Raw genomic sequence first — 27717 nt, 5'->3', positions numbered from 1 at the left:
ATCCAAGAGTAATTCCAATGTTGCAAGTGTTAAATACACAGAGAACCCACAAATACACAGAAACAAATATAGATAAACCCCATTTCTGTTACAAAGTGGTGCACAGCAGGCAGATGCCACTTCTGACACCAATATGGTGAGCGAAAGACAAATGGATTCAACTTCTGGTACCAATGGTATGAATGACAGAAAGAAAGATAAACCCCACTTCTGAAACCAACGTAGATCCAATTTCTAATACCAGTCTGGCCAGCAATAGACACAGATCTGACTATTGGCAAGTGACGAAAAAAGGCAGCTAGATCCATCCCACTTCTGACACCAATTTGGCAAGTGATAAATGGACCAAAAGTGACATGGGGAATAAATAGAAAATAACTTTTATTTGTCATCAACATTTGAAGCATCAACTGTACAAGGGAGCTTCACTAGTGGCCTCTTTGTTACATTCTCATCATGGACACGTACACAAAACACGTCACATCATTCACAAGCACTACAAACAAACATTAAAACTAAACGCGTGTGTGACCACAAATATGAACAAGCGGTAAAGCTGGTAATGCAACAGCTAAATAGTCACCTCTTTTAATTCACGACTTCATGGTCCCGCAGGCACTTTTTTGGTGATGTCACCACAGACTTGAGTAACAGGACACCATTTTTTTTCTTTTTTCGAACACAAAACAAAAACAACATTTCAAGAGCCTTATCCTCTAGTTTGAATTACCATTGTCTACGATCGTCATGGCGCCCATTTCAGAACAAATGGTGGAATGTTGGTTAGATGTCAGACGAACTGTTTGGCAAGACGAAATATTCCTGCAAAAAAATAAAACACGTGACGAGTGCCCTATACTGTGCTTGATTCCCCCCCACCCCCATATATCATAATATAATAATAAAGTGTTTTTGTCTCCCCCTGGTGGCTATTTTGACTACATTACCTCACCGTTAGGTCAGCTAGCTTGATAAGCTAACTAGCGAGCTCAGATAGACAAACAAGCTAGCCTTGACAAGCTTACTAGCAAGCTAAGGCGAACTAGTGTGGAAATTTAAGATGGCTCGATAGATTACCTAGCTAGGTAAGATGGAAGGTTACTATAGTTAGACTACTGGTTACTATAGTTAGACTAGCTGGCCTGACAAGCGGACTAGCATGCATGTAGTAACAAAGTAGCAATCACTAAGTTTGACTAGCTAACTTCACGAGGTAACTAGTGCCACATAAATTAGCTTGTCAAGCTAGCTAGTCTATAATAATAGACTAAGCTGTAGCTTGTTCGTAGGCTTGTCATGCTAGCTAATCTAAAAGATAATTGTTTAATTAGGCAAAGTAGTAGCTTGCTAGTTATCTTTTCAAGCTAACTAGTCTAGGATAGCTTATGCTAGGTAGAAGCGCATTAGTTAGCTTGGCAGGCTAACTAGGGAGCTACAATATACTGGACTAAGTAGTAGCCTGCTAGCTTATTAAGCTATATTGTAGTTGTAAACCAGTGTATTTTGTGTTCCTTATCGCTAATTTAAATGTACAGTGTATGTCAAATGCAATGCATTTTAGTATATATGGGGAAAAAAAATATCAACAGAAAATAACCATTTCTGGTCACTGCTACTTAATGAAGCAAAACATCGAAGGACCATCCCTCAACTTTTTGCCTTTAAGGGCATCGTAAAAAAAGAAAATGTGGAAAATTGCAACAAATCACCTCCAGGTTGTCAGTCACCTTGACAAAAACACACATTATGAGATTTAACGATTAAAAACAATCACGCTGTGTTATAGTCATTTTTGATTTGGTGTCTTCATTTACAAAACAAAAAGTGCTACGAGCGTCGAGTAAAGTGAAAGGCGAGGCCGTCCAGATGTCCTCCAAGTACACACTTTTGTAGTTCCTTCATATAAGGCACTTGTTGGTAAGGCAACGGTAAGTCAGCGTGCGAACGTTCCTCTACGTTCGTCACATATTCAATGTGAATCAAAGCAAACCTTTCAGGGCTAAAAAAAAAAAAAAAAAGAATCATGTTGCGTGTCGATCAAGCGTAAATGTGTCACGATTTTGGAATCCCCTGAAATAGAGTCTAATAATAATTATATAAAAACGTATAATATAAATGCTTGTGGACATGACACACAGGCAGCAGGTGAGGAAGTTGCCGAGGGGGTGTGCCGAGGGGGGCCTCCCAGTGGGTGGCGCTACTCGGGTCCGGAGCTGGGGTGGCGGTTCACACAGGCATGTGCATCTCAGAGTACTCGTCGTGACACTCACGCTCGTCGAACGTCGGCTCGGCGTCGTCTGCGTCCAGCTGGAAACAACAATTGAGCTTTTGTAAAATGAAAACTAGATCAAAAGAATATGTAATAAGAAAAAAAAAGGCCACATACGCAGATCATCTCGCGGGAGGTGAAGATGCGTGGCAACAGGAACATTTTGACAGGCACGGTGAGGATGAGCACAAAGGGGAAGGCCAGCGATGCCTGCGTGGACATGACGGCCCACAGCACGGCCAGGCACACCATTTGAATGCAGGTGAACAGATGCATGCGCAGCGTTCGGACCTGTCGGAAAAGTGGGGAAAAAGCAGACCACAAGCTCCGTTTTTCTCCAAGATTCAAATTTCCTTCCATAGCCATATCCGAAGTTTTGTACGTTTCTTGAATGCGGTTCCCACCTTGCGGACGTAGCTGTGGTCGGGGTGGTACTTTGGGGGCATGAGCAGCAGCATTATGCGCTCGCTCAGCTGGATGCCGTTGAGCGACATCACGCCCATGTAGAGGAAGATCCCGAACAGCACGGCCAGGGGGATCTTACGCAGGAGGTCTCCGATCACGATGGACATGCCTGCAGACAGATGCGTTATAACCCGAGCGGGATCCAGCCCGAATCCGATCTAACTCCGGGTTTGTTTTGTCCGAGTCGGGATTCGCATCGTGGACGACACCCACCGACCATGACGGACACCAGGAGCCCCGTCACCCGCTGCTCCTTGACCTCCTGGATGCGAGGCTTGTCTCCCGGGGCCACGGCTTTGCTCATGACGGTGAGGGCGTTGACGTGCGTCACCGAGCGCACGGTGGCGGCCGCCATCCACGGCAGGCCGAACAACGCGGAGGCGCCGCCCAGCGCCACGATGAGGAGCAGGTCCAGATGGAAGCCGGAGCCCTTCACCAGCATGCGCTCCTTTTTGCTCACGATCAACCTGTCGGGAGAACCACAGGACGCTGTCATATTTCTTTAAAAATATATTTTTCGAGTTCAGGTTTTGTGTGACGTCGCCAGTTTATGCGAGTGATATTTAGACTTGTCGCTATTACTATTGATGGTGTTGAAAAACTGAACAAAGTTGTTTATGTAACATGGGTTCATGGTAGATGCATGGCGGAGGTTTTTTCGCGCACTCACGTGGTGATTTGAGTCTCCATGAAGATGAGGATGAAGACGAGCAGAGCGGGGAGGCAGCAGGCGAACATCATCCAGATGGGGAAATCCCCGTCGCGTCCCAGCGGGCTGATGATCCAGCCGCGCTTTTCGGGCTTGGTCACGGAGAAGCCGCGTGGGACGTTCAGTTTCTACGCAGAAATCAAAATATTTGATTGGGTTCTTCTGAAGTGACCCGCTTGGGATTTATCGTCTTACTTGTGTGTATGTGTCGTCTAAACTGTTGTCCACAAGTACCATGACGAGGATGGCGATGGGCACCCCGAAATCGCCGATAATCCTGCGTAGCTGAGGACACGACACGGGAATAATGAGAGCAAGAAATGTGATTTTTTTTTTTTTTGAATAAAAGACTTCAGTTTGTATATCAAAGCAACAAAGATGTACTCTTATTTCTCACCCTTCCGGGAAAGAAGGCACTGTTCTTGAACTTGCGTAAGTAGAAAGCGATGAAAAACGTCCCGGCCATGAGAACTAACGACAGCAGCGCCGTGTTGGGTTCGTCCGTCGGGCCGGCGATCTTGGTCACCTCGGGAAGGGCGGTGATATTGCCGATGTTGACCGGGTTTGCTGTGACGTCTTCCCCGGAGGCGTTCTGGGCCGCCGTGTCGTTTAAAGGAAGGAGCGGGTTGAGGGGGCAGCGCTTTAGAGGGTGCTGCTTGAAAATCTGCCCAGTGACCAGAAGAGTTCATTACTATATATTTTTTAAATTTTATTAATATATACAGTGAAACTCCTCGACAACGAAACCTACATGGGTAAAAAATACCCCCTAGGGGGAAAACACTTTCATGCATTTAAGCCATTCCCACTTTTCTGCTCCCCCTACAATGAAAAGTTCTGTTGTACGAAATCATTTTGTCTGCGCTTGCCTCGCAATGAGATTCACTACAACGAAAACAAGCCTTACGCAAAAGTCTAATCCAGCAGCGACCTCCACTGCTTCGTTTGGAAACGGCAACAGCAACAACCACACTGGTTTACACATGCAGTAGTAAAGGAAGTATTTGTTTCAGACGCAGCACGAACGTTGCATTGCTAAAATGGCTACAAAACGGACCTTTGCAGACCAAGGAGTTAAGAAAAGAAAAACTTTCATGCTTGAAGACAGGGTAAAAGTAATAAAAATGAAAGATGGAGGAAGCAAAATAAAAGACATTATGCAATAAATTCATGTAAGTGAAATTAAATGCTGATCGTAAATTTCGCAATTTCTTTCCCTTTTTTTCTTTCTATGCTGGCTATATGATGTGTCAAATAAGCGTATGCTCATACTTGTGCACTATTAGAATAAAAATAAAAAGTACACATATACGTTTTTTGTGTGTGTTCGTGTTTACATCTGAGATAAAATTTGCTGCAGTGAAAAGTCCCCTGTTGTGAAAAATTTCTTGTTGCAAACATGATTTCGTTGTAGAGGAGTTTCACTGTATGTGGAAATGGTGGGTATTTTGTCCTGAACGTCACGTGACGAAGATTTAGTTTGGCTTGACTTCAAACCTGGCGATTGTTACTCCCATAGCTTCCGCTAAATTAGATTTTGCGTCGCAGACTAATTTGGAAAAAAAAAAACATAAGCCCGGATAATAAACTCTCCATCCACTAAACATTCAACTCCAATCCGTCAACGGAGATTTAAACTCCACTTGTTAGAAAAACACACTCGTTTCAGCCTTGAGTTCTGAACGTTGTCCAGGGAGCGATTAAGTCCGCTCGCGTTAGCATCAAGGACGCTAACACATCAGGAAGCCTTTTTTTTTTAAAGTTTTTGGTGCTTGTTATTTACCCTGCCGAGCTTCATGAAGGTCTCGCAGATGAAGATGAGCGAGATGAGGAAGGAGAAGATCTCCTGCGTGAAGCGCGAGACGAAGCGCACTAGGAAGCTGCCCTCGAAAGCCACCGTGACGAGCACGATGACCACCAGCCACACGCCGATCCAGACGCGGCCCGTCAGGTACTCCATGTCGCTGGACTTGCAGAACTGGGACCACAAAAAGGTTTTTGTGTCCAACTTGCACGCACAAACGTTCCAAAACGACAGCACCGGCACAACGTAAACACGCTGAAGTTAATGAATTTGTTTAGGTCCGCCGTACACCGAGCGTCGTGCAACGTGCGGGGTCAGGAATGAGTTCTCATGACAGCAACACATGTCGACAAATATAAAAGTACCCGTAATCGTATATTCTTTGTCCTCTGCGAAGAACAGCCGATATTACCGGGGAGTGACTTCCTATATGTATTCTACTGCCTGCTAGTGGCAAAGGCATGCATGACAGAAGGAGCAGCACAACGTCCATTGAATTAAAGCAAAAATGTGGGCAAAATAGTTAAATTCTTTACATACTATGTGGTTATTTATATTTGTATAAAAGTTCAATATTATTAAGTGCTACTTTGGTAAAATAAGTCAAATTATTTTATTTATTTTATTTTTTGGGGTGATTTTCCAGTTCAGTTGCTTTCGGTCGCTCTGTGTACTGTGGGCCTTACGGGGTTAGGGGGATAGTTTTCAAGATTTTGGCTCGGTACGTTTGGATTGAGGGCTTACAGTGTAAAACGCTTCTTCAAAGACCAAAAGCGGTCCGGAGAAGCCCACCACCAGCAGAGGCTGCGCTCCCAGCAAGCAGAAAATGACGCCCTGCACGGCGGTGGACACGATGAGCTCCGACACACCGATCAGACCTTCCGTCTTCTCGCCTTGGGAACCACGTACGCACAAAGTTAGCATATCAGAATGACGGCAAAATGCGCTCGCCGCGGCCACTCACTCAGCAGCCCTCCGAACGTGATGGCTGGCGAAAGGGCGGCGAAGTAGATGAAGATGACGGCGGCCATGCACTGGCTGTTGAGTGCGTCCTTAAAGTCGCTGACGTAGTTTGGGTAGCGCCGCCTCACGTCTCGGATCAGGCCGCCAAAGGGCCGGCCGGTGCGCTCCAAGGGGTCATCGGACTTCTTGAAAGGCGTGATAAGGGCTTCTGCGCGGTTAGACGGGCGGGGAGGTTACGACAAGTTCTCAAGCGTGCTGGATTTTTCAAGGTTTACCTTTTTCCTCCAGGCTTTTGGGTTCGTCGGCCAGCAGTTTTCCTTCCTCCCGCTTGCGCATCATCTCCCGCTGGAATCGGGCCACCGAGCGCAGCAGCTCGTCGCCGCCCATCTCCGACGGCGGCAGCACAATGCTGCAGTCCAGGAAGCTGTTGATGGCGTTCAGGAGGTCCTGCCGGTCGTCCGCCAGGTAGGCCACCTCGTGGAATTGCTGCGATGCGTGTTCAATTTGGAAACTTGAGTCAGTCAAAGACGAAAATAATGGCTTTGCTCGACAAAAAAAAAAAAAATTGTTATATTCTGACTTTATTTTGATGATTCTTTTTCATATTTAGAATTTACCGCGAAAAAATAAATAAATAATTGATCCTCATTTTGGGATAAAAAAACAAATCACTAATATGAAATAATAATGAGTATAAATATAGTACTGTTGATATTTTGAATTTATCCTCATGATTATTTTTTTCCTTTTATTTTAACTAGTCATGATTTGTCATATTTTAAATTTACTCCCAGATTTTTTTTTCCTGAAGCTATTTTGACCTAATTCTCATAATTTCATTTTTTTTCTTCATATTTGGATTTTATTCAGAAAAAAAATTCCATTCCCATAATAATTGGAATTTATTTGGGTAAAATTCAAACTTTATTCATGTAAAAGTACGACTTTATTCTTGTTCGATTTTTAACTCCTTCTTGCTCTATGAAAAACTAAATATTACATCTTTTTTGTCATGTTTATTCCGTGTGACGCTTGACTTTTAGCTTACTATATCTAGATTTTTCTTTTCTTTGAATGTTGGTCATTACAAATTTATTCTTTGATTTTCACTTTATTGTTAGAAAATGTACTTTATTCATTAAAAAAAATCACCATGATTATTGTAAAATTTCAAATTTAGTGCCAAAATTAAAAAAGAAATTTTGCTGACAATTTTTTTTCCCCTAAAATATTTTGTAGATGACCACAATGCAAATAGAGTACCTACATTGTCATCTCAAATTAAATTTTTAACTTCCTTTTGAAGGACGAAGCCCCCCACCCCACAAAAAAATAAAATAAAATAAACTCGCGCTCGGTGCACGCACCTTATCGGACATGAGCGTGGAGATGGAGCGCCCTATCTGATGGTAGTCCATGCTGGTGGTGGGGGGCCCCAGCAGGACAAACAGGAAGCGAACGGGCACGGGAACCTCCAGCACCGACTCCAACTCCACCGCCTCCTGCAGCCGTACAAACGCCATGGTGGGCTGCTCCAGGAAGTCCACGCTGCCTGCAAGGCGGCGGAAAACGGCAAACGCTCAACACCTCGCAGGGATGAGTCAACGGCCCCTCGTTGCTTTGAGCAAGATGACTCACCCACGAGGACGACGGTGGCCTCGGCGTTTTCAGGAATCTTCTCGAGGAGCTTGAGTTCGTGCTTGGACTTGGAGCGATGCATGCCCGACACCACGGTGGGCTCTTTCTGTTCGGGCCAACAAATACAACATAACTCACAGGCATATATTCTTTATCCTCAGACGACTACGTTTCTGTAATATTAAGTCGATTTTCGCTAGTTTTTATTCGTGATAAGGCTACTACAACAGCGTACACCAAAAGTACCTGCACGTCATTCTTTTCGACGTCAATGTGCGTGTCGCAGTCACCCGCCGCGTGTGCGCTGCTCATCAGCGGGTCGGTGACCGAGGGCTCGGGCGTGTGGGTGTGGTTGGCAACATGGTGGTGGGTCATGAGGCTACCCAGGCTTGCGGCAGAGATGTTCCTGGGGAAGGGGCTGCTGTGTTCCTTGTCGTCGCTCGGATGGCTGGGAAGAAGACGATTTGGCAAAAGAATTACATCCTGTGCGGATGCGAGAAGGGGCGGCGGGGTTCCAGTCTTGGACAAATTTTAATCTTTGAGGAATTTGCGGGGCTTCGGTGAGAGGAAATGAGGTCGGCGGGTGGGGGAGATGCGATTGGCGCTCACCTGTGCTTGAGCAGCAGGGCCCTCAGGACGTTGGCGCGGTCCTCGGCTTTGATCTGGTCTGAAATGATCATCTTCTCGACCACCTGGTGGGCGATGCCGGGCAGGGTCTTTTGGTCCAGGTCCAGCAGCACGGCACCTGCGCAAACACAAATGCGGAAGGCGAAAGAATATGCCTGAGTATTACCTGTTTGGATATGTTGCTGCTCAATGTGTGTTAGCTTAGCAGTGGTTACACGGTTGCCATTTTCGGTTAGCAACATCTATGGAGTTGATTATTTGTTAGCATGAAGCTAGCAGAATGTCATTTGACATTTCTTTGTTCATATTTGAACATTTAAATATACAATGTTTAATATTTTGTTGTTTTGCGCCCCCGTTTTACAGTCAACTTCACCTGGGAGTGACAACGAGCTTGAAGCAAGCACTTATTTATTTAGAGAAATGTGGGAGCAAGAGTGAGAGCGGGTATTGAGATTTTCACCTCGTATGTGTGGGTGTGGAATATATCTGCAACATTTCATGGTGGTAAACTAGAAATTGGACTGTGGCATGGAAGACCTCTGAATGTTGGGTACATGGTTTCGACCTCGTACCGTGTGCGATGGTCTTGCGGAGTTCCAGCAGACTGCGAAAGGACAAGGAGGCCACGTGGGGCTTGCCCCAGCGGTCCGTCTCCTCCTCCACATCCTCCTCGAACTTGATCCAGCGGGCCGTCTCCTTCCACTGCATTTCCTGGTTCTTGTCCATGGTCAGCTCGTTCAGCTCCACGAACACCTGAGGTGGGGGTGGGGGGATGGACGGCGCAGTCAATCACGCGGAAAAAACGAATGTGCTGGTGGATTAAATCTATGCGAAAACAGGGTCCACGCTTGGTGAGGGAGTTCTCAAACTTTTGAAACCATCAGCCCGAAGCATTTTTTTAACCCAATTAATAAAGTGCAACAAATCATTCTCAAAAATTAAATGGGAATGAGATTTAACGCCTTGGAAGCATGTGAGGAAAAAAAAAAAAACCCAAACAAAAAAAAATAAAAATCCCATTTGTTAATGGTCTGATTGGCATTTTGAATTGAGCTCAATTAACTTTGCTTAGCAACAAGTGACCATGCAAAAATGTATGCCAATCGCAAGCGGGCAAACAATCGCTCTCAAGGGGTCGGGCCACATTAAAGATTTATTTTATTTTTTATTTTTTAACCGACAAATGGGTGAGGGCATTTGTAGATACGATTTTTTAAAAATAGTCCATACAAAAAATATACAATAATAATTACTAAATGATGTAAATGATGAAAAAAATTGATAAATGTAATAAATATACCACAGGACAACTAATAATGTAAATGCTCCAAGGCATACATACTCATGGTGTTTTATAAGAAATTGTAAGTATTTTCTGACGTTTTTGTGATGTTATTCCAAGTGAACAGGGGATCAATATAAGTTATGGCTTTAGTTTTCCTGGCACCTGGTCTACCGAGACGGTTAGCGGCCGACCAGGTGAGCTCTTCAAAGCACTTCACACGTCGTGCTGACAAACAAACAAAGCCGCTTTTGTCCAAAAGAGCCACTATTTAGGTCTCACGCCATGCTCGCGAGCTTATTAAAGAGCGCCATCTGTGCCGAGCTTCACCCGCCGCATGCCTGTGAGATCACGCTCACACGGGAGGGTGGGGGCAGGGGGGTGTCACACCTTGCTGGGCTCACCTTCTTGTACGTGGCGGCCACCGCGCTGGCGCCCGCGTCCAGCAGGACGCCTTTGGGCCGAGAGAAGGAGCGGTACAGAACCACCGACGTCGGCTGATGGGGTGGGGAACAGGAGAGAGGTCTCAAAGGACCCACATGGGCATCTATTATAGCTGACGGGCTGACCGCATATAAGAATTTGTGTGCGTGTGCGTTAATAAATCATAACGGCAAGAGCGCCTGGTGTCCGGTTGCCTTGTGTGGACGGAAAGAAGTCATTCATTCATCATTCATCAGCCCGCCCACCCGTCCACAAATTCCACCCGAGAGACGGAGACGATCGCGGGAAGTTTTCGATTAGTCAAGTATGACTGAAAGTCAACTTGAAGAATATTTGGAAATGTCAAGCATCGTTGGATTGTCCAGTGGAACCACAGTTCACGAATTGAATCCATTCGGAGACTAGTTGTGACCCAAAGCAATGTTTCAAATGGAAATGGATAGAAGTAGAATTAATCCGTTCATGGAAAATGCCGAATATTAAATAAAATTTAATAATGAATACATGATTTATTGATTTTGTCCCGTGCCGCATTACGGTATTGACGGGCATTCTTACCTCATGCGGGGTGCGGTCCTGCTTTCGGCTGCGAGTGGCGGACTCCTTGTGGTCCTTGCCCGTGTGCACCACCTGGCCTTTGGTGCTCTTTCGGACCAGGTGTCTGCGAACGCCGGGGACATCTTCGAAGCGATGGCCTGGTGGCGGAGAGCAGACGTCGGTGTTGCGATTAAATGCTCATGTATTGTACTTAAAAGTTAAATACAACTGAACTGCACTTCACAAATGAGCCGTACAGGATGGGGGGCGGGGGGAAATTAAAATGAAAAAAGTGCAAGTCACTGGAACATTGTACAGTTTGACCATTTAATTTAGTGATTCCACGTACGACGAGAGGGGACAGACTAAGAATCGCCGTGTCAAAGTGGCAACACAAACAATCTCATTGAATCCCAATGGTCTTACCTTTGTCTGGGTCGGTAGGTCCTATGTAACAAACCGTGATGCTTCGAATTCTGTTCTGCATTGACTGACTCATCTAAGACTGGCCCGCGATCGTGTTCACGAGCGTTTTTAAGAACTGCGACGGTCCGAAGTGAGGCAGATCCATCATGTCAGCCGCCAGGGTGAGCAGGCGGGCGCGGCGACTCTTGAAGGGAGAGGGCGGGCCCTCGCCGCTCACACAGGTGAGTACGCGACGAATGTTTTGACCAATTGGGGGAAAAGTGGTCATTTCTTGACCGCCGCCTGACCCCCCCCCCCCCCTACTCCCCCCTGCCTGAAACCATCAGAGCAGATCAGCGCACAGTAGCGTTAATTTGCTTGGGGTGGAACAAAAGGGGAGTACTGGCGATCTAATAATTCCTATTGTTGACCAGCAGCCAGGCACAGAGCTGCTTTCCCAGGATGATTTACAGCAGATGTGGCAAAACTACTGATAGTTTGGACATACCGGTTAGTAGAAATGTAACAACAACAAAAAGATTGGTAAAAGTAGAGTGTAGACTACTGTAAGTAAGTAAGCACACATCTTGGAAGGTATGTTACAATATGTTGCCAAAAACGTAAACGAGGTGAAGCCTGAACTACAGATGTTGATTTTCATCCACCCCCCACACCCACAAACTGGTTGCCAGCCAATCGCAGGGCACACATCGACGAACAACATACTGCGCTCACACTCACACCTGAGGACAATTTCGAGTGTCAATAACTTGTCACGCATGTTTTTGGAAAGTGGGAGGAAACCGGAATACCCGGAGAAAACCCACGCAGGCAACATGCAAACTCCACACAGGAAGGCCGGAGCGGGAATCGAACCTTGCACCTCTGCACTGCGAAGCTAACCACTCGACCGCCGTGCCGCCCATATTGCTTTTTAGTCATCAGAAAATAAATACTCAAGAACAAATACCAGAAAAATCGATTTAAATATGATAAGAATGCGTTTCTACTTTGTTATATGCCAACATTGATTTATGATGGTGGGAGGTTTGTGTCACTAAGCCCCCTAAAGACCGCACATCCCCATAGCCCGGCCAGAGTGGCTTTTTCTGACTTTCTTCCGCTAATTAATCGGGGTGGTGAACCCGATGTCAGCCCAGCTTTGGCAATTAAGCACCGTGCGGGCTCGGGCTGCCATCCAGAGGCCTCAGCTGACAGCGGGAGGGGCGAATTTCATAACAAGGGTGAAGGGGAGGGGGCTGCATGCCACTGTACAGTCAAATAATATCCCCCTCATTCCAACGGTATGCGCCGCACTCACTCTTGATGCCATCCAGGTCGGCGGAGACGAGTGTCTGAGCCTCGATCTCGTCGGTGGGGATGCGCTGGTATTTGGCCTGCTCGGCGCCCGTCATGTTGCCGGTTCGCCGCCGATCCTGCAGGTCGTAGCTGCGGCCTGTCGAGGACAAGCGGGCGAGCGGCGGGTGTTCCGAATGCGGCGAGCTGGGGATGTCTGACAACTCTGGCTTCCTGGAAGAAAATTATAATAATTATTATTATTATTATTTTGTTTTTTTTTTACAGTTTGAGAATAAATGAGAGAACCTGATAAACCTCTCAATCATTGGTTTTCTCATCCCAGGTCATTTTGCAGCATGTTTGAAATTTTTTTTTTTTTTGCTGTTCTGCTATGTCAAAAAGACATCTCTGTGTGTTAGGGAGGGGCCAGCCAGGCAGCCTCCTCAGCCAGGGTGTTCTGCACCTCACACCCGAGACTCGTCAGCTCATCACCCACCTGGTTGCCTATCTGCTCGTTTGGACTGGTAAAAATGGACTCACAGACCATTCCTCAAGTGCAAGTTCGTGCCGTCACTACGCCAATGGAGTCTGTTGCCACCTCCTGCAGTTTCTTGTTCCTTGTGTGGACATTTCCTTGTGGACTCCTCGTGCTTCCCCCTGAGTGACTTTGAGGAGACTCTTCAATAAACTACGCCAAGTGTTGGCTTCAACGATACCTGCCTGTTGTCGTGCTCTTGGGGTCACATCCAAACCCTAACACTGTGCTCCGTTTGCCTTTTTGTGTCCACCTCGCTTCCTTTTTTTTGTAAATATTTTAGCTGTGTTAACACAAACATAACGAAACTTTCTGAGGTTGGGGATTTTTTTTTCTGTTTGATTATGAAATTTCCAACTTCAGCTTAGTAATTGTTTACATCATATTGGAAATTCTGGCTTGACCGTGGCTTTTTTTTTGGGGGGGTTGGGGGCCAATTGAAAACCAGAAAAATTACCAGATCACTCGATATCATTTATACGTTTTTTTTTGGGGGGGGTTTTGACAAGGGAGATGTCATTTTCTCAATTACCAAAACAGGAATTCTAGTAGTTACAAACCGTATGCCATTAAAAGAAGCAAAACTTCAATAAATAATAATCAATAAATAATAAAATCAAACAAGGCCCCAACTCACCGTCCAACAAGTCAAAGCTTACGGTATCTTCGATCAGATAAATTCCAGGAAAAAGTTCCAGCGAACTGTGTGTACTTTCTGCTTTATCCCCCGGTCACAGACTCAAGACGGTGACATGGCGAGGGGCAAAATGTTATAGGTGGAGCCTGGCCTCTTGTGGAGGTGTGCTGCGCCGTCTAGAGCGACAGCTGATATACGGGATTACTGGGGTGCACAGCGGGATCGCTGGATGCCGGAGACACGGCAACGTACAGTGTGCTCGCACGCGCACGCACACACACACACACACACACCCACACACACACACGATTACAAACAACACTCACTCGGTGGACGTGCCGTCGTCAGGATCGGCTCCCACGGCGGAGTGCGGGACCACGTCCAGATCCCGGGTGGGGGCGTCCACGTGGTCGTCATCAGACAAGAAGAACTGCAGGACGCAAACAAAACATTGCGTCAAAAGTACCGATGTGACATTTTTGGACATCTTAATTTGGTAGCTTCTTATTTGGTGTCGTGGACAAAATGTACGGGTGCATCTCAACAAATTAGAAAATGGTCGGAAAATTCATTGAGATGTGAAAATTCATTTTATTCAAATTCATTAGACACACAAAAGATTTTTCAGGACGCCAATTTCTTTTTTTTTTTTTTGTTTCATATTGAATATTCCAATTTTGAAATGGTGAATTTTGGATTGGATGGAGTGATTTATTTATTTATTGGCTCTCTGTAATCACTGAATTACATATACTACAAAATCCACCGGCCTGCGTTTGTTTTTTTTGCTTTTGTCGCACAGCAGAGAATTAGCCTGCAATCTGAATCAAAATTACAGTATTTACCCTTTCCAGTATTCATATATGGTGATGCAGTAGATAGAACTAACCGTGCTACCACCTTAGTAGAGGTAAACAAAAACGAAAGCAAATAGAAAAAAAATGTTCACTAAAAAAAGAAAGATCGTGATCACAGTGACGCAACCCGAGAGCCACTCCTGAATAATTTAGACTCTACTCAAATATGAATAAAGGAAATTATGCAACCCCCACCCAATAGCACCCCTCAATTTGTGTGTGCGATGTCATTACTTCCACATCCTTGACCCCAACCGGCTCGGAAGAGGAGGCGGGGCTGGTTTCCTGCCCTTCCTCTTCCTCCTGCTGCTCCTCATCCTCGACCTCCTCGACGGGGACGCTGCCGGGGGCGTGGGTGCTCTTGTGGTCCTTTTCCTTGCGCCTCTTCTTGCTGCTCTTTTTGTGGCGCCCGTCCTGGGGCAACTTGGACAAAGGGCGGTGGATGTGGTGGGAGGAGTGGCGGTGGTCTACGGGGGACAGTTTGGGTTCAGGGAGATTGAGCGTGTCAGATTGTGGCAAGGTGGTGCTTACATTCGATGTCCTCTTCGTGGTAGTTGTGGTGCTGCTCGTCGGGCACGGAAGTGGACGGCCTGAGGATGTGCTGGAAGCGTTGGACCCCCAACGCCTTGTTCAGGTCGCCATCGTCGTCCTCGTCCAGTTGGGGCGGCCTGTGCGGAGACGACGGCTCAGGCTGAAAGGCCAAACAATACAGCGATGAGCACATGGCACTCAAATTTTCCACACTCACATTGACAATTTAGAGTCTTAAATGAAGCACTGGAAGGCCAAAGCCCAAATTCGAACCCAGAACTGCGGGCCACCAAGGCATATTGTGCCTCATACTACTCCACTATGCTAATAAGGTACATTGTAGCGCTTACTGTCAGCACTGAAAATAGGAAAAGAACCCACACATTTTTTTCTTATTATTATTTACATACAATCAGTCAATTTAGTATGTAGTAATATGTATCTACTTAAATGCTTCATGACTATCACATTTAGAAGTAATCTTCAGCAGTTTTAATAGTGTAGGCAGAAAGAAATTGAATATTTTAATGAGTTTTTTTTAAATATAACTGAAATAAAAAAAACAAACAAACGCACCAAACATAAATAGAATATTGTTTCTACTTCACTCCCAAGACAGAGGTTTGTGTGACCCGTCGACATTGCTTCTTTTATCGAGTGAAAAAGAGTACAGTTCATTCAACGGACACTAGGGGAAGCTGTGGTGCAGACGAGCGCTCCCGGTGCTGAAGCGTCACGTGACCTGACGGGGCCTCTCAAAAGCCTTCGGTTGTACACAATGGCCATGTGCTGAGTTCCGTTCCTGTTTTTTTTTTTTTTTACCCCACGTCACAGTCGCAACGGATCGTTTTTCGTGTCGCCGAGGGAAATATCGGCATAGAAGGCCGTCATTACTGGCCAGGTGTGTGAGAGCCCCCACGGGCCGGGTCACGTGATGTCAACAGTGTACAGTATTACTGTTTTCCTGTGCAGCAGGAAGCACTGCCAAAGCGTGTGACGATGAATCATTAACAGCTCCTTCTTGTATGACTACCTGCATTTCCACTCACCATTTTGTTTTTTTCACTAATGGAATCAATATAACAATATTTTTGTAGTTGTACTGCCTAATATTGAGTGTTCGACTGAATATTTTGCCCCCCCCCCCCAGTTGTCTCAAATTGTTACAATGAAACGATTTGATCTATTATTTATTTTTAGGGGCATCTATGGTTAGTTACACTAACAACATGACTACGAGCATTTTTTTTTTTAATGACTTTTCTGCCGGTGCTAGTGACCATTTTTCATATAACGCGACCAGAAACAGACGACGAACGGAATAACTTTATGGATCCCGTTGAAAGGCAAGAAACGAATCGCACTGAACGTTACGTGACTCATTTGTTGTTAAGGCTTCCAAGCTGCAACTATTTTATATATTTATTTTCAACCATTGTGTTTACATATGCTGATATTTTTCCAAGAGGAAGCTCTTTTTTTTTTTCCCTTCCCAAGCTTGTTTAGTAACAGGAGAAATCAAGCAAATTCCCCGATGGGAAAACAACATAAGGCAAGACTTGTTTGGAATAATGTCATTGTAGTTTGTTTGTTTTTTCTACAAGTGAAGGAAATGAATAAAAAGATCAAACTCAGAAATGGGACATTTGTGAAAAAAAAAAAATCTGACATTTAATTTTCAAGACTAGATGACACCAGCCCTTCTTTACCGCTTTTAGAAAAAAAATCCACAGGAAATGTAATACAGCTACATAAGCTTCCCCAGCCGTTTATTTTCACACGGCGCTTTCACAGCCAATCCCCGGAGCTGCGAGAGACGTGCGAGGGATTCTCATGTAGGTGAGAGCATTTTTCCAGCGCTCGCCGAGTGCCAAAACAAGCCGCGGGGAGCCGAGGGGCAAACAAAAACATGGGGGGTAGGTGACGTATCGACTCTACCGTGTAGAAGTCAACAGATGGGACAAATAAACACATGCAAAGACGCTTCCTATTTGATTATAAAGCACCCGAGGGCCAACACTAACATTGCAGGTCATACAACCAAGCTGCGGTGACACCAACATATAAAGACTGGGGAGGAGATTACGGGTGTACTGGGAAGTTGGCTGAAATCCGACACAGTCAGCACTTCAAGAGGACGGCGGCGGAGAGGGAGGAGGAGGAGATGGGGGAGGGTGTTGCAATGATCATGTCATATCCCAACGTGTGGACGTGAGCGTTTTTTTGCATGTGCGTTATTAACCCTTTCAGGGACAGTGGTTACTACAGTGGAGTTTATCATGTGATCGGGTTACGGGTTATCATCATTGGCGCATGAAAGGCTAAACTCACTCACCGCCGCGGACGTTTGCATTCGTCGATTGGAATCTGACCGCTTGAGGTCGGCGAGACATATATAATATATATAAATAAATACGTCGGTGATGTTTTTTTTTTTAAGGGGTCGGCGTGGAAATGGATCTCATCCGGTTTGTCTGTGACGTTCAGTTTTGGAAAGCATTTGAACCGACTGATCACTGGAAATGGCGGCATTGCGTTAGGTTGGATTTGTGAACAATCTGTGTGTATGGTATGGCCAGATTTCGGGTTGAAAAGTGTGTTTTTTGTAATCGTGTGAAAAGCTGAGACGGAGTGAAAGATGAACACAGAAGAAAAAAAAACAACATTTATGTTCAACACAAGTGTAGGTTGAGTCAGCATCGCTCACGGTACTATATCGCTAAATACAATTTTGTTATTTTATAAATGGAGGTGTCACAACCCCCACCTAAAAAAAATCATGCTTCTTTCCAAAAAAAAAAAAAAAAAAAAAAGAACTTATTTTCTCCGCTTTTTGGTCAGAAGCCGATTTCCCCCCCCCCCCCCCCCGTCAAATCAGATTTCAGCCTCTGTGTTGCCATGAATTTGAAATGTGATTGTAATTTTCAATCTAATCTGTCCAAACCCTGGGCAGATTAGATTGAAAATCACAATCACATTTCAAATTCATCCTCACAGGGCCAGCTCGGGCTAGTGACCTGTCCCCTCGATGACATCAACATTTTCTGCCCTCTGATTGGATGATCAGAGTAAAGGTTGTCCAACCAACTTTAACTCGCAAAAACACGTCTGTGGCGAACTAGACATACCATTCGAATTAATAATCAGCATCTCTGGCAAGTATGATGGATTTCATTTCTATGTTTTCATGTTTTGAAGGCCGCCCAGGCATCCATTGGAAAAACCGGCGTCAACAATTTCACATGCTGTAAATCTAATTCTGGAGTCAAAGCGAATATATTGCCGTGTTCCTTGAGCGTAATGGCTAAAAGTGACTTTGTCGTCGCGGGAAACATGACTCCCCCCCGCCTCCTGGCTCTTCTATGTGCAACCCTGACTTCTTTGCAAAAAAGAGACACGAGGGACGAAACGATCACACCGCTGCGGTCGTGGGCAGTTTTGTGAAGCTACAGCGTTCATCTCAGGAATTCTGTTTCTCTTTAGCCTGTGGGAAAATACTGCCGAAATGCCAAACTCACCTTGAATGAGTACAGATAGTCCATAGAGGAAATTCGCAGGAGTGCTACCACCACTCCAAAAACGAAAAAGGGGGGCGTGGGGAAGTCACTCAAGGGTGATATTCTCGATCCAGCTACACCACGTTTCTCATTCTCGTTAGCCCTGGTCACATGACCGCGGCCGCAGCTCTTCAGGGAAGGAGGACGTCATGACTCAAGCCTCAACCCGACATATCCAAAAGACAGTTCATCAGAACTTCCCCCCCACTTGAGCAGCAGTTGTCGGGATGTAATAATTAACTCGGCCGGAGCTGAGAGAACAACCAATGAGGACACAGGAAGCGTCACAGTGCAAACAAAGCCATTTTTTTCCGCAATATAGCTTTAGTGAGCTTCTTGACCACCACACTTCCTGCTAGCAAGTGTGACACACCGCGGCCCGCACAGATTTGGGATAACTTATCGATACCAGCTGCTTTTATGGCACATTTACGGTACCTTCCTCCCCACAAAGGAAATGAAACTACACTCCGGTTGTCTATCCGGCATCGTAAATATTTGAGGAAGTCTATAAATAAGGAAATGGCAATTTTTGGCAAACGTGTATCCTGATGATTAATGTACATCAGGGGTGTCAAACTCATTTTTGTCACGGGGCACATTGTGTTAGGGAGGGGCCAGCCAGGCAGCCTCCTCAGCCAGGGTGTTCTGCACCTCACACCTGAGACTCGTCAGCTCATCACCCACCTGTTGCCTATCTGCTCGTTTGGACTAGTAAAAATGGACTCACAGACCATTCCTCAAGTGCAAGTTCGTGCCGTCACCACGCCAGTGGAGTCTGTTGCCACCTTCTGCAGCTTCTTGTTCCTTGTGTGGACATTTCCTTGTGGACTCCTCGTGCTTCCCCCTGAGTGACTTTGCGAAGACTCTTCAATAAACTACGCCAAGTGTTGGCTTCAACGATACCTGCCTGTTGTCGTGCTATTGGGGTCAGATCCAAACCCTAATAGTACGAACTTGCCATGACGACCCCAGCCGACACAGACAAGTCTGGTCTCGATTTGATCGAAGATGTTCTCGCCAACCAGGTTCACCTGACCGCTACCCACACCCAGCAATTACGGGACACATCCGTCGCCTAACAGGTGGGTGATGAGCTGATGAGTCTCAGGTGTGAGGTGCAGAACACCCTGGCTGAGGAGGCTGCCTGGCTGGCCCCTCCCTAACACATTGTAGTTAAGGTTTCCCTTGGAGGGCCGTTATGAAACCATGTAAATGTTCAATCACCCCATATTACATAGACGGCACACAAAAATATTGATGGATAACTAGTTTTAAAATCAGAAGTCAAGAATAATGACTTGTTTGAACAGTGTTTACGTTAATGTAATGAGGGGTTTGGTAATGCGAAAATGTTTGCAATATCATATGAATTAGATATGATCATTTGAAATGTTGGTTCAGAATTTAGCAAGCATCATGGAACTTAACATGCTTGATTTGCTTTCGCGGGCCACGTAAAATGATGTGGCGGGCCAGATCTGGCCCCCGGGCCTTGACTTTGACACCTGTGATGTACATATTTCACGGGTGCTGAGCATGACATCTGAAACTCACTCCCCATCAGATCCCCTTTGGGGAGTTCCAGTTCTCCCAAGACAGATCGTCATGTCAAGTGGGCGGAGCATGGCGGCAAAATTTTGGCAGTTATTTGCCATGAACGAGGGGGCGCGAAGGCCCGTTCATCAGCGCTTGCAGCTTATCGTTGTTAATATGCTTGATGGCCCAATCGCTGCCTTTTTTTTCTTTTATTGTCGCAATCACTGCCTCATTATTATGAAGCAGATAAAGCACTGCTAGCAAACAACAATTTTACTTCTCTCTATCCAGTAAAACCCACCTTACCTACATGATTTTTTTTTTTGCCCTGTAGAACTCAAACTAGAAATATTCATGTCGACCCGCATATTTGAACATATTTGCTCTTTCCATTTGGGCAGTTGACAGCACACAGCAAAAGATTCCATCTGAGTGCCGAGAAGTAGCCGAGGCCCCTAGCGGGGTTGGCGTGAGGAAAAGCGAGGTGGTCAACCTATTCAAATGATGAGGGGATCGCTATTGGCATTACAGTTAATTCACCTATTTGAATTTTCAGGAAAAAAAACCCAACCTGTATATCCTTTTAGTGCGCTTTCTGTGATATCTTAAGAAGCGACAGGATAGCACCAAAGCTCTGGCTGGTGTCAAGGAGTTCTGTTGACATGATACATCGCGACTGAGAGTTTATAAGTTGGAGAGGAGCCATTTTTAGCCTTGGGCGTTATCGGAAGTTATGGAGGATTGTTGGTTCGTTTGCTCTAGCGAGTGGCTCCACGAGCTAACCAAATTGTCCGGCTGGTGAAATCTGGACATTGTCTCAGCCGCGTTTTGTTTCCCGACCTGCAGGCAACGCGTCCAATAAGTGGTCGGGACGACTGGAAATGAACCAGACGAAGGCAGGTATTTCCTCCATTACATTTCTGAAAGTGAAGACATTCTCCAAGAAGCATTTGTCGCAGTCTACTCAGCGGAGGACAAATGCAATAAACTACTTCCTGTCTCCTGCTGTATATGATAACCTTGAGCTCGGAGAGAGAGAGAGAAAAATGAGCTTGTGGTGAAGAAAAGTGGGTAAAAGGTCAGAGAGAAAGACTTGGCGTAAGATTCCTGGCGTGCCATAATCATAATTTACCATTCTTGGAATACGCATGGGAAAATATGTCCCCCATTTTCAAAACTTGCGCGACGTGTTCTGCTCAGGGATCTTAATCACCCATGTGGAGGACCTCTCCATGCGGTAGAGGAATGCTGCTTGCTTTGGCCGAGGGCCAGCAGCGCTCCGGGTCTCGGATTGTCTCGTCCAGAGAAGAAATCCCGCGCAAGCTGCTGTCAACGCGACTCCCGAGGGGGAGTCAAAGATGCGAGTTTGAAACGTTGATCAAACGCCACGCGAGAAATGAGCGAGGCAGGCAGCACAAATCCGAAGTGAGAGTGTGAATGAGGGGGTTTGCGAATGAGAACCAAAAACATGCTTTCCATGCCGACTTACACTATCCGTGACCTGCTTGGGAGCGCCGTGGTTGCTCATGGCTCCGTTTGGCTGACGGGCTGTGGAGGGGTGGGGGAAAATGCTGGGGGATGAGTTGCGGCAGGGGTTAGCCCTTCTCTTTCTCGCTGGGACTCGGGCAACTTTTGGGCAGCATAACCTGGAGGCACAGACGAGAGAAAAATGTGGCTCATCATTCCATTGTTGACGGCTTGTGAGAGAGCTTGCCAGAAATGCTCACAAATAACCCGAAAATTGAGACCGCAGGGACCAATTTTGGAATACGATAAAGTGATCGTGAAGGTTAAAAAAAAAAAAAAAAAAAAAAAGGCCGAAAGGAAACCCATCTGGCGCTGTAAGCAAACACAGTGCGGCTCAGCTTCAGGCGAGAGGACCTCATCTCAAGCGTAACTTCCAACGGCTTCGAAACAGGCCCTCCACCAAGCACTTCGGACGGGAACAAAGGAAAAGCAAATGATTTAATTTGTCTTTTTACGGCATTTTAATTCGACACTCTTGACGTTGCACTTTCCTTAAAAAAATAATTAAATAAAATAAAGATTATAATAATAATAAAATAAAACATTGATGCTTCATTCATAATTTCTTAAATCCGTTGACATAAAATCTAGGTTCGTATGTTCCTCTACAGTCCCAAATCTGAACAAAACGGCAAACTTAAAACCAAGATAAGCACCAAACCAGAATTTTTAGCATATGATTACTCCCCCTAGCAATTATACATTTCCAGCATGTGCTTTCACCGCTTACAACTGGGCTGCTGCGTGCACCACGAGCGGCCCGCGATGAGAATTAAGTTAGTTGGATACCACCGTCCAAGCATGTTAGATTGAACGACACGAAGCCTTTGAAAAGACTATTTTTTAAAAAAAACATTTAAAAAAAGATAAAAAGCCACATAAACGGGCATCAGACATCTTCACGGAGTCAACAAAAATACCAGCGCTGAAAATTCCATTCCAGCGCACACTGTATAACCTGCCCGCTGATCTTTTGTCCCTCTATAATTGTGCATAATTACAGTCAGTCTGCAGCCGTGTAATAACAGCATCGGCATTTTCAATCATGCTACCAAAAAGAAAAAAATCCCCAAAAATGACTCATTGTCGGCACAAAATTGCCATAAAGAGTTTGTGTTTGGAAGTAAAATGGCAACAAAATCACCCCTGCGGAGGCAAAGTCATCGTTTTGATATCGGCAGCAATCGCTGCAAATCTTGCGATATTTTTGGGGGATGATCTGAACTCACCCCCTGCCCCACCTTGAATCATAAATAACGCCACCGCCCGTCTTATGAAACCGGGAAGTAGCCTGCTAAATACCAACTGGATGATCTCCGTATTATTGCAAAATGTCCACCACACTCTAAGATTTTTGTTTTTAATGACTCATTTCCAGGCCCTGAGAGACGACTTCACCACCATCCAAGGTCATTAACCATTAGCCAGATAAGAGCCTGATAACGGCGCAGACTACTGTGCAGGGACACCCTTTTGATAACCGGTGGCGGATGCTTTCGGCTCACCTCCACTTGCCTTTTTTAAATTTTAAATTATTATTATTTTTTTTTTGACATTCAGCATGAAGAGTGTGTCCTTACGAATCATTTTAACACAACGTATAGAACTATTTATAGGTTAACCGGGGAGTCACGTGTCGCCGATTGGGAGCAAGATATCGAGAAGGTGATGATGAAGCTGTAACGGTACACAAAAAAAAAAAAAAAGCACGGTTTGCTTTATATCTTGGTGAGAAGAGTTTGCTTCATGAGGGATGCAATAAATAAGAAAATGAATACAGCGGTCGGTGCCTTGATTGACAAGTCATTCCCTGACTGAGCTGGTGTGTTTGCCTTGGCCACCACTCGTGAGGACAAAGAATATATGCCTGCGAGTATTATTGGATTGACTACGTGTGGGTCGACACAGTTTGTGCGGAATTATCCCTTACTTCAGGTAATTTGTTTGCCCGTTGATGGCGTTTTGAGTTGAGCTGGATGTCATCAACTCGCGTCCTGAGCTCCAATTTTAAAGAAAGGAAAAAGAACACTGCCAGGTGATGATTTTAGGCAACACCGTTTTTGCATAACAACTCCAACATTTTCTTTTTAGTAGCCTTTTTAGGAAAAGCACAAGCAATAACAGTAGAAAGAGTTTGAAGTATAAAGCGATAAAATCACAGAGGGAGATCGTCGCTATGGGGGAGGGACTTAAGTTAGAACTGCACGAGTTTCATTTTCATGCAGCACTAAGATCCACGCCGTGACGCCGTTTCATTTGCGTAGCTGACATACTACCAAAACTCTGACGTCCGCTAGCCAGAGGCTTTATCCTCAAGTCGCTACGTTAATATGCTAAATATAAAACCACCAAATAACACAAAGGTAAGTACCGCCAATACTTGAGCATGCCTTTTGTTCCACAATAACGGCATTTTTTTTTTGTGACTCACAAATGACTTTTACAAGCGAAAAACAAACAAAAAAAAAAAAAACACTTGACCAAACCTTCAAGTTTTAAACCAGGCTTGTACTAATGATGATAACGGAGTCATTCATCCCACTATACACGCTTTATTTTCCCAGTAAACGAACACCCCGGCCACTGTGTTGGAGGCACGGGGATAAAGTTACAGAATGGTGGGATCTGGGGCCCGGACTATGGGAACCATAGTCAAGCAACCTGAGAGAAAAAAAGTCCAACAAAACTGCAAAGGCACTAATAATCGTCTTGTTGTGGACGACACCTGGACCTCAATTGTGTTTTGTGTGAGACATGACTAAAAAGGAACTGACGGTGCCTTATGCAACAGCTGACTCTGCCGAAAAAGAGATGGATGAATGCTGAGTGTGCAAGAGGAAGCGAAGACAAGAAAAAAAAAATTGGCTTTCATTGCTAGTCGAGCTTCATCATGTCCTCTTAACTGGGTCACCCACAAAATCTCGCACCTCGGTCACTGTGTCAAATCTGCGCACGTGGAGGTGAGGGGAAAACGTATCTTGCTGCGAGGGACTATGTGTCGAAACACGACATTCAAACCCCGGAGAAGAAATAGTTGAAGTTCAGTACCAGCCAATTCTGGACCAAGTCTGAAAAGACGTTTAAAAACGTCTTTGGGAGTGAATGAGTTAAAAATTGTGCCCGCTAGGCTAATGCATTACAACGCTCGCTCGCTAACGTCACGGCCGAATTTAATTTGTCATAGCGTCAAAAAAAAATTGTTTTTTTCATCATTCAAAATTTGACAGTTGTTGACAACACACTCTTCTGCGGAGCGTCAAATTTGCCGCTGCCCTGAAATCATAAATCATACTCAAGACCGAAAACAACATACTGTCACCCACTCGGAATAGAAGCGTGCCGCATCCCATTTTGTTACGAACGATGATTGATGTGCGGAGGATCGCATCTGCGGCGTAAAAATAAACCAGATGAATTCCTGCCGCTGATGGCCGCGCCAGCTATAGCCTTCTATAAGCGCTTTTTGAGGGGAGGGGCGAGCAGTACATGATGAATATATAGTAGACCGCCACACTCAGGCATGGAGGGTGTGGAAATAAAAAATCTACACACCCCTCTTCAAATCCGTTTTTCAAAAACCTTATGGACCAATAAACGTGAGCTACGATCTTTTAAAGTGCCTCCGAAAGTTCAGCTGTACGAGTAAGCGCTTCGTGAACATGTTTTGTCGCCACCGGCACGATTCACTCGAGTTGTGATGGTTCTTTTGGTGAGAAGCAATATTTTGCTAGCGCCAAATGTATCTTTTTGGTACGGCAGCCAAAAGGTTCAACCTAGAGACACTTTTCCCTAAAGTGTGTTTTTGCGAAATCTAGGTTTGGATGATTTTAAAGTCTTGCCACCTTACCCCATCGCCAAGACATATGCTGGATGCAGGAGATTGTTGTCACTTGTAGCAAACAGCCAGCCAATACTTGCCAGCAATTTCTGCAGCCCCTTCAATATGCCCGTCGGCCTTTTGGAAGCCTCCCTGACGGGTCTTGTCATTAATATTTTTTGACATATTTGTACCTCTTGATTGCTCTCTTCACTGTGTTCCATATTTTTTAAATGTCCCAGAAAATTCTGCTCCACCATTCTTCGAACAATGAGATCACTCCGCTGTTGCGGAAGATCTCCGTGACTTCAAAAATGTCAGAATAAAAATAAAGCATATTCGCACTTTATTTGGCGAGTTGTCTTGACTCCCGTTGAACATGAGTTTGAATGCATCGAGCTAATTCGCAACACAGGCACATCCCTGGTCGTAAGAGGGTGTGCACACTTGTGCAATGCCAGGATTGGTTGGTTACTAAAAAAAATACATTAATAATAATAAATAAATAAAATAACCCAGAATTGTTCATCAAGGTCACATGACACACTTAAATGTCAACCGCGAGTGGCCCGTTAACAAACTCCACGTCTTTATTTAAAGGCCACAGTTAAATGTATCCAGACTGGCTGAAATGATGATAAAAAAGTGGCCATGCCGAAACCTCAACAGTGGCACACTACTGATAAAAGGGAAAAGAAAATCATTGGAAAGCTTCCCAATTGTATTGTAGTCACTTCGACTGACTGCACACCCCTCCAACCCCCGCCCCCCTTTTCACCGTGTTTGACTTTGCCATTTCCACCGTTACGTGCTTGGACTTCCAACATCTGCGACCATGACAAGCGGTTTATTTAAGCCTGCAAGTCATTCCGCAGTCCCCACCCCCCCGACCCCCCTCCCCGGAGATCTGGCGTATACTTCTCATGATAGCCTCTGTCCTGCGGCTCAGACACATTGTAGCCTTAAATGTAGCCTTAAATGTTTTATCAGAGTGACGACCAAGATGATATTGAAATGTGGGCGTGAGAAGGAACGCTGACAAGGACAGACGCAGCCTGCAACTGGCACCCAAAACAAAAGCTAATCATATCATTATTAACAACATTTTTTTTTTTTACATAAATTCCAGAGGACTGATGTAAATAAAGCGCCTTAACCCTTTAACTGTCAGCTGGACCGATCAGTAGAGCGCAATCATTGGTTTTGCCTTTACCGTGGATGCCATATCAACGACTTGGTAGACCACGATTTTGAAGAAATAATTTTACATCCATGCATCGCCTATCGCAGTTGTCTTTGGGAAGTCAGCTGGTTGCCAGCCAATCGCAGGATTTTACATTTTAACACTTCATTATTATTATTAACTCATTCACTCCCAAAGACGTTTTTAAACGTCTTTTCAGACTTGGTCCAGAATTGGCTAGTACTGAATGAGTTAATCTTTTTTTTTTATTATTATTGAAGATCTCACAAGGTGTGCTGGTGCATCCTACAAGGTTGACGTGGAGGTATAGTCAGGATGGCGTTTTCCAAAAAAGTTAAAGAAAACCACCAATGAAATAAACAACACGCGATTTCCATTATTATGCGTCCATCAAGCACTTGGCAGAGCCTCATAAAGTATTTAAAAATCATACACTGATGTGATTCAGACAACGCGCAAGCATTAAAGTGACGACGCCGTTAAAAGAGACAAAGTTAAATGGGTGCAAGGGACACCCGCCAATCAACAAAGGCGACAATCCATACCTTTGCTTTGCTTATTGCAGAGAAGCCACCGCAGACATGGTTAGGAAGTGCAACTGTGAACTCTGCGGGCAGGTGGACGGAGAGAGACGCTTCTGGTCAGAGTGCAGCAGGAATGCAAAATCGAGACAGGAGAGAGAGAGAGAGAGAGAGAAAAGAGACAAAGACAAAAGTTAAGAGATGTGGAGCGAGCGTCCAACCTCTCAGACCGACATGCGCCCACTGAGAGCGGCCGCCTCGGTCGCCGGGATTAAGTTTCCTCTCGGAGCCTGCTGACAAGTAGCCATGTGACTGCAGGGTCTATTCAACACTGACTCACACACACACACACACACACCCACACCTCTGGCTGAAACGTGGTCAGTAAGTCATTCCTCCTGATGATTAATATGTGGAACGTTAGTATGTCTTGAAAAGAAATAGCTGTGTCCAAAACGTCCTTCAGAAATATACGATGAAAAAAAAATGTATATATTACAAATAATCCCAATTTATTTCGCGTCGCTGCCAACTCATTTAGTGCTCA

General features: G+C 45.2%; 1 protein-coding gene and 1 long non-coding RNA gene across 4 annotated transcripts; one reads left to right on the top strand and one right to left on the bottom strand.

Annotated features, from left to right (window-relative positions):
• Positions 1 to 364: 364 nt before the first annotated feature.
• Positions 365 to 27446, bottom strand: slc4a2b (solute carrier family 4 member 2b). 3 transcript variants are annotated; one of them, XM_086101637.1, is made up of 24 exons: positions 27392 to 27446; positions 27195 to 27256; positions 21591 to 21747; positions 15006 to 15165; positions 14709 to 14941; positions 13944 to 14047; positions 12468 to 12676; positions 10763 to 10899; positions 9051 to 9231; positions 8458 to 8593; positions 8095 to 8296; positions 7849 to 7954; positions 7578 to 7762; positions 6486 to 6696; positions 6212 to 6418; positions 5992 to 6140; positions 5227 to 5421; positions 3841 to 4107; positions 3639 to 3728; positions 3405 to 3571; positions 2948 to 3201; positions 2674 to 2843; positions 2387 to 2560; positions 365 to 2307 (listed from the first exon to the last, which is right to left on the bottom strand). In XM_086101637.1, exons 3-24 carry the CDS (start codon positions 21627 to 21629, stop codon positions 2227 to 2229), a joined length of 3657 nt encoding a protein of 1218 aa, XP_085957763.1. In that variant the 5' UTR covers positions 21630 to 21747; positions 27195 to 27256; positions 27392 to 27446; the 3' UTR covers positions 365 to 2226. The 3 variants fall into 3 exon arrangements, with proteins under 3 accessions (XP_085957763.1, XP_085957765.1, XP_085957764.1); XM_086101639.1 differs by adding an exon at positions 10165 to 10257 and having other exon boundaries at positions 27195 to 27423; XM_086101638.1 differs by lacking the exons at positions 21591 to 21747; positions 27195 to 27256; positions 27392 to 27446 and adding an exon at positions 18524 to 18946.
• Positions 12665 to 13160, top strand: LOC147187086 (uncharacterized). Its single transcript, XR_015098965.1, has 2 exons — positions 12665 to 12788; positions 12865 to 13160. It is a non-coding gene; the product is annotated as an uncharacterized LOC147187086 (long non-coding RNA).
• Positions 27447 to 27717: the final 271 nt, after the last annotated feature.

Source organism: Hippocampus guttulatus, chromosome 21 (genome assembly GCF_054856545.1).
Source record: "Hippocampus guttulatus isolate MCC_2025c chromosome 21, RoL_Hgut_1.0, whole genome shotgun sequence".
Classification (NCBI taxonomy): Eukaryota; Metazoa; Chordata; class Actinopteri; order Syngnathiformes; family Syngnathidae; genus Hippocampus; species Hippocampus guttulatus.
This window is presented reverse-complemented; position numbering and strand designations above follow the sequence as displayed.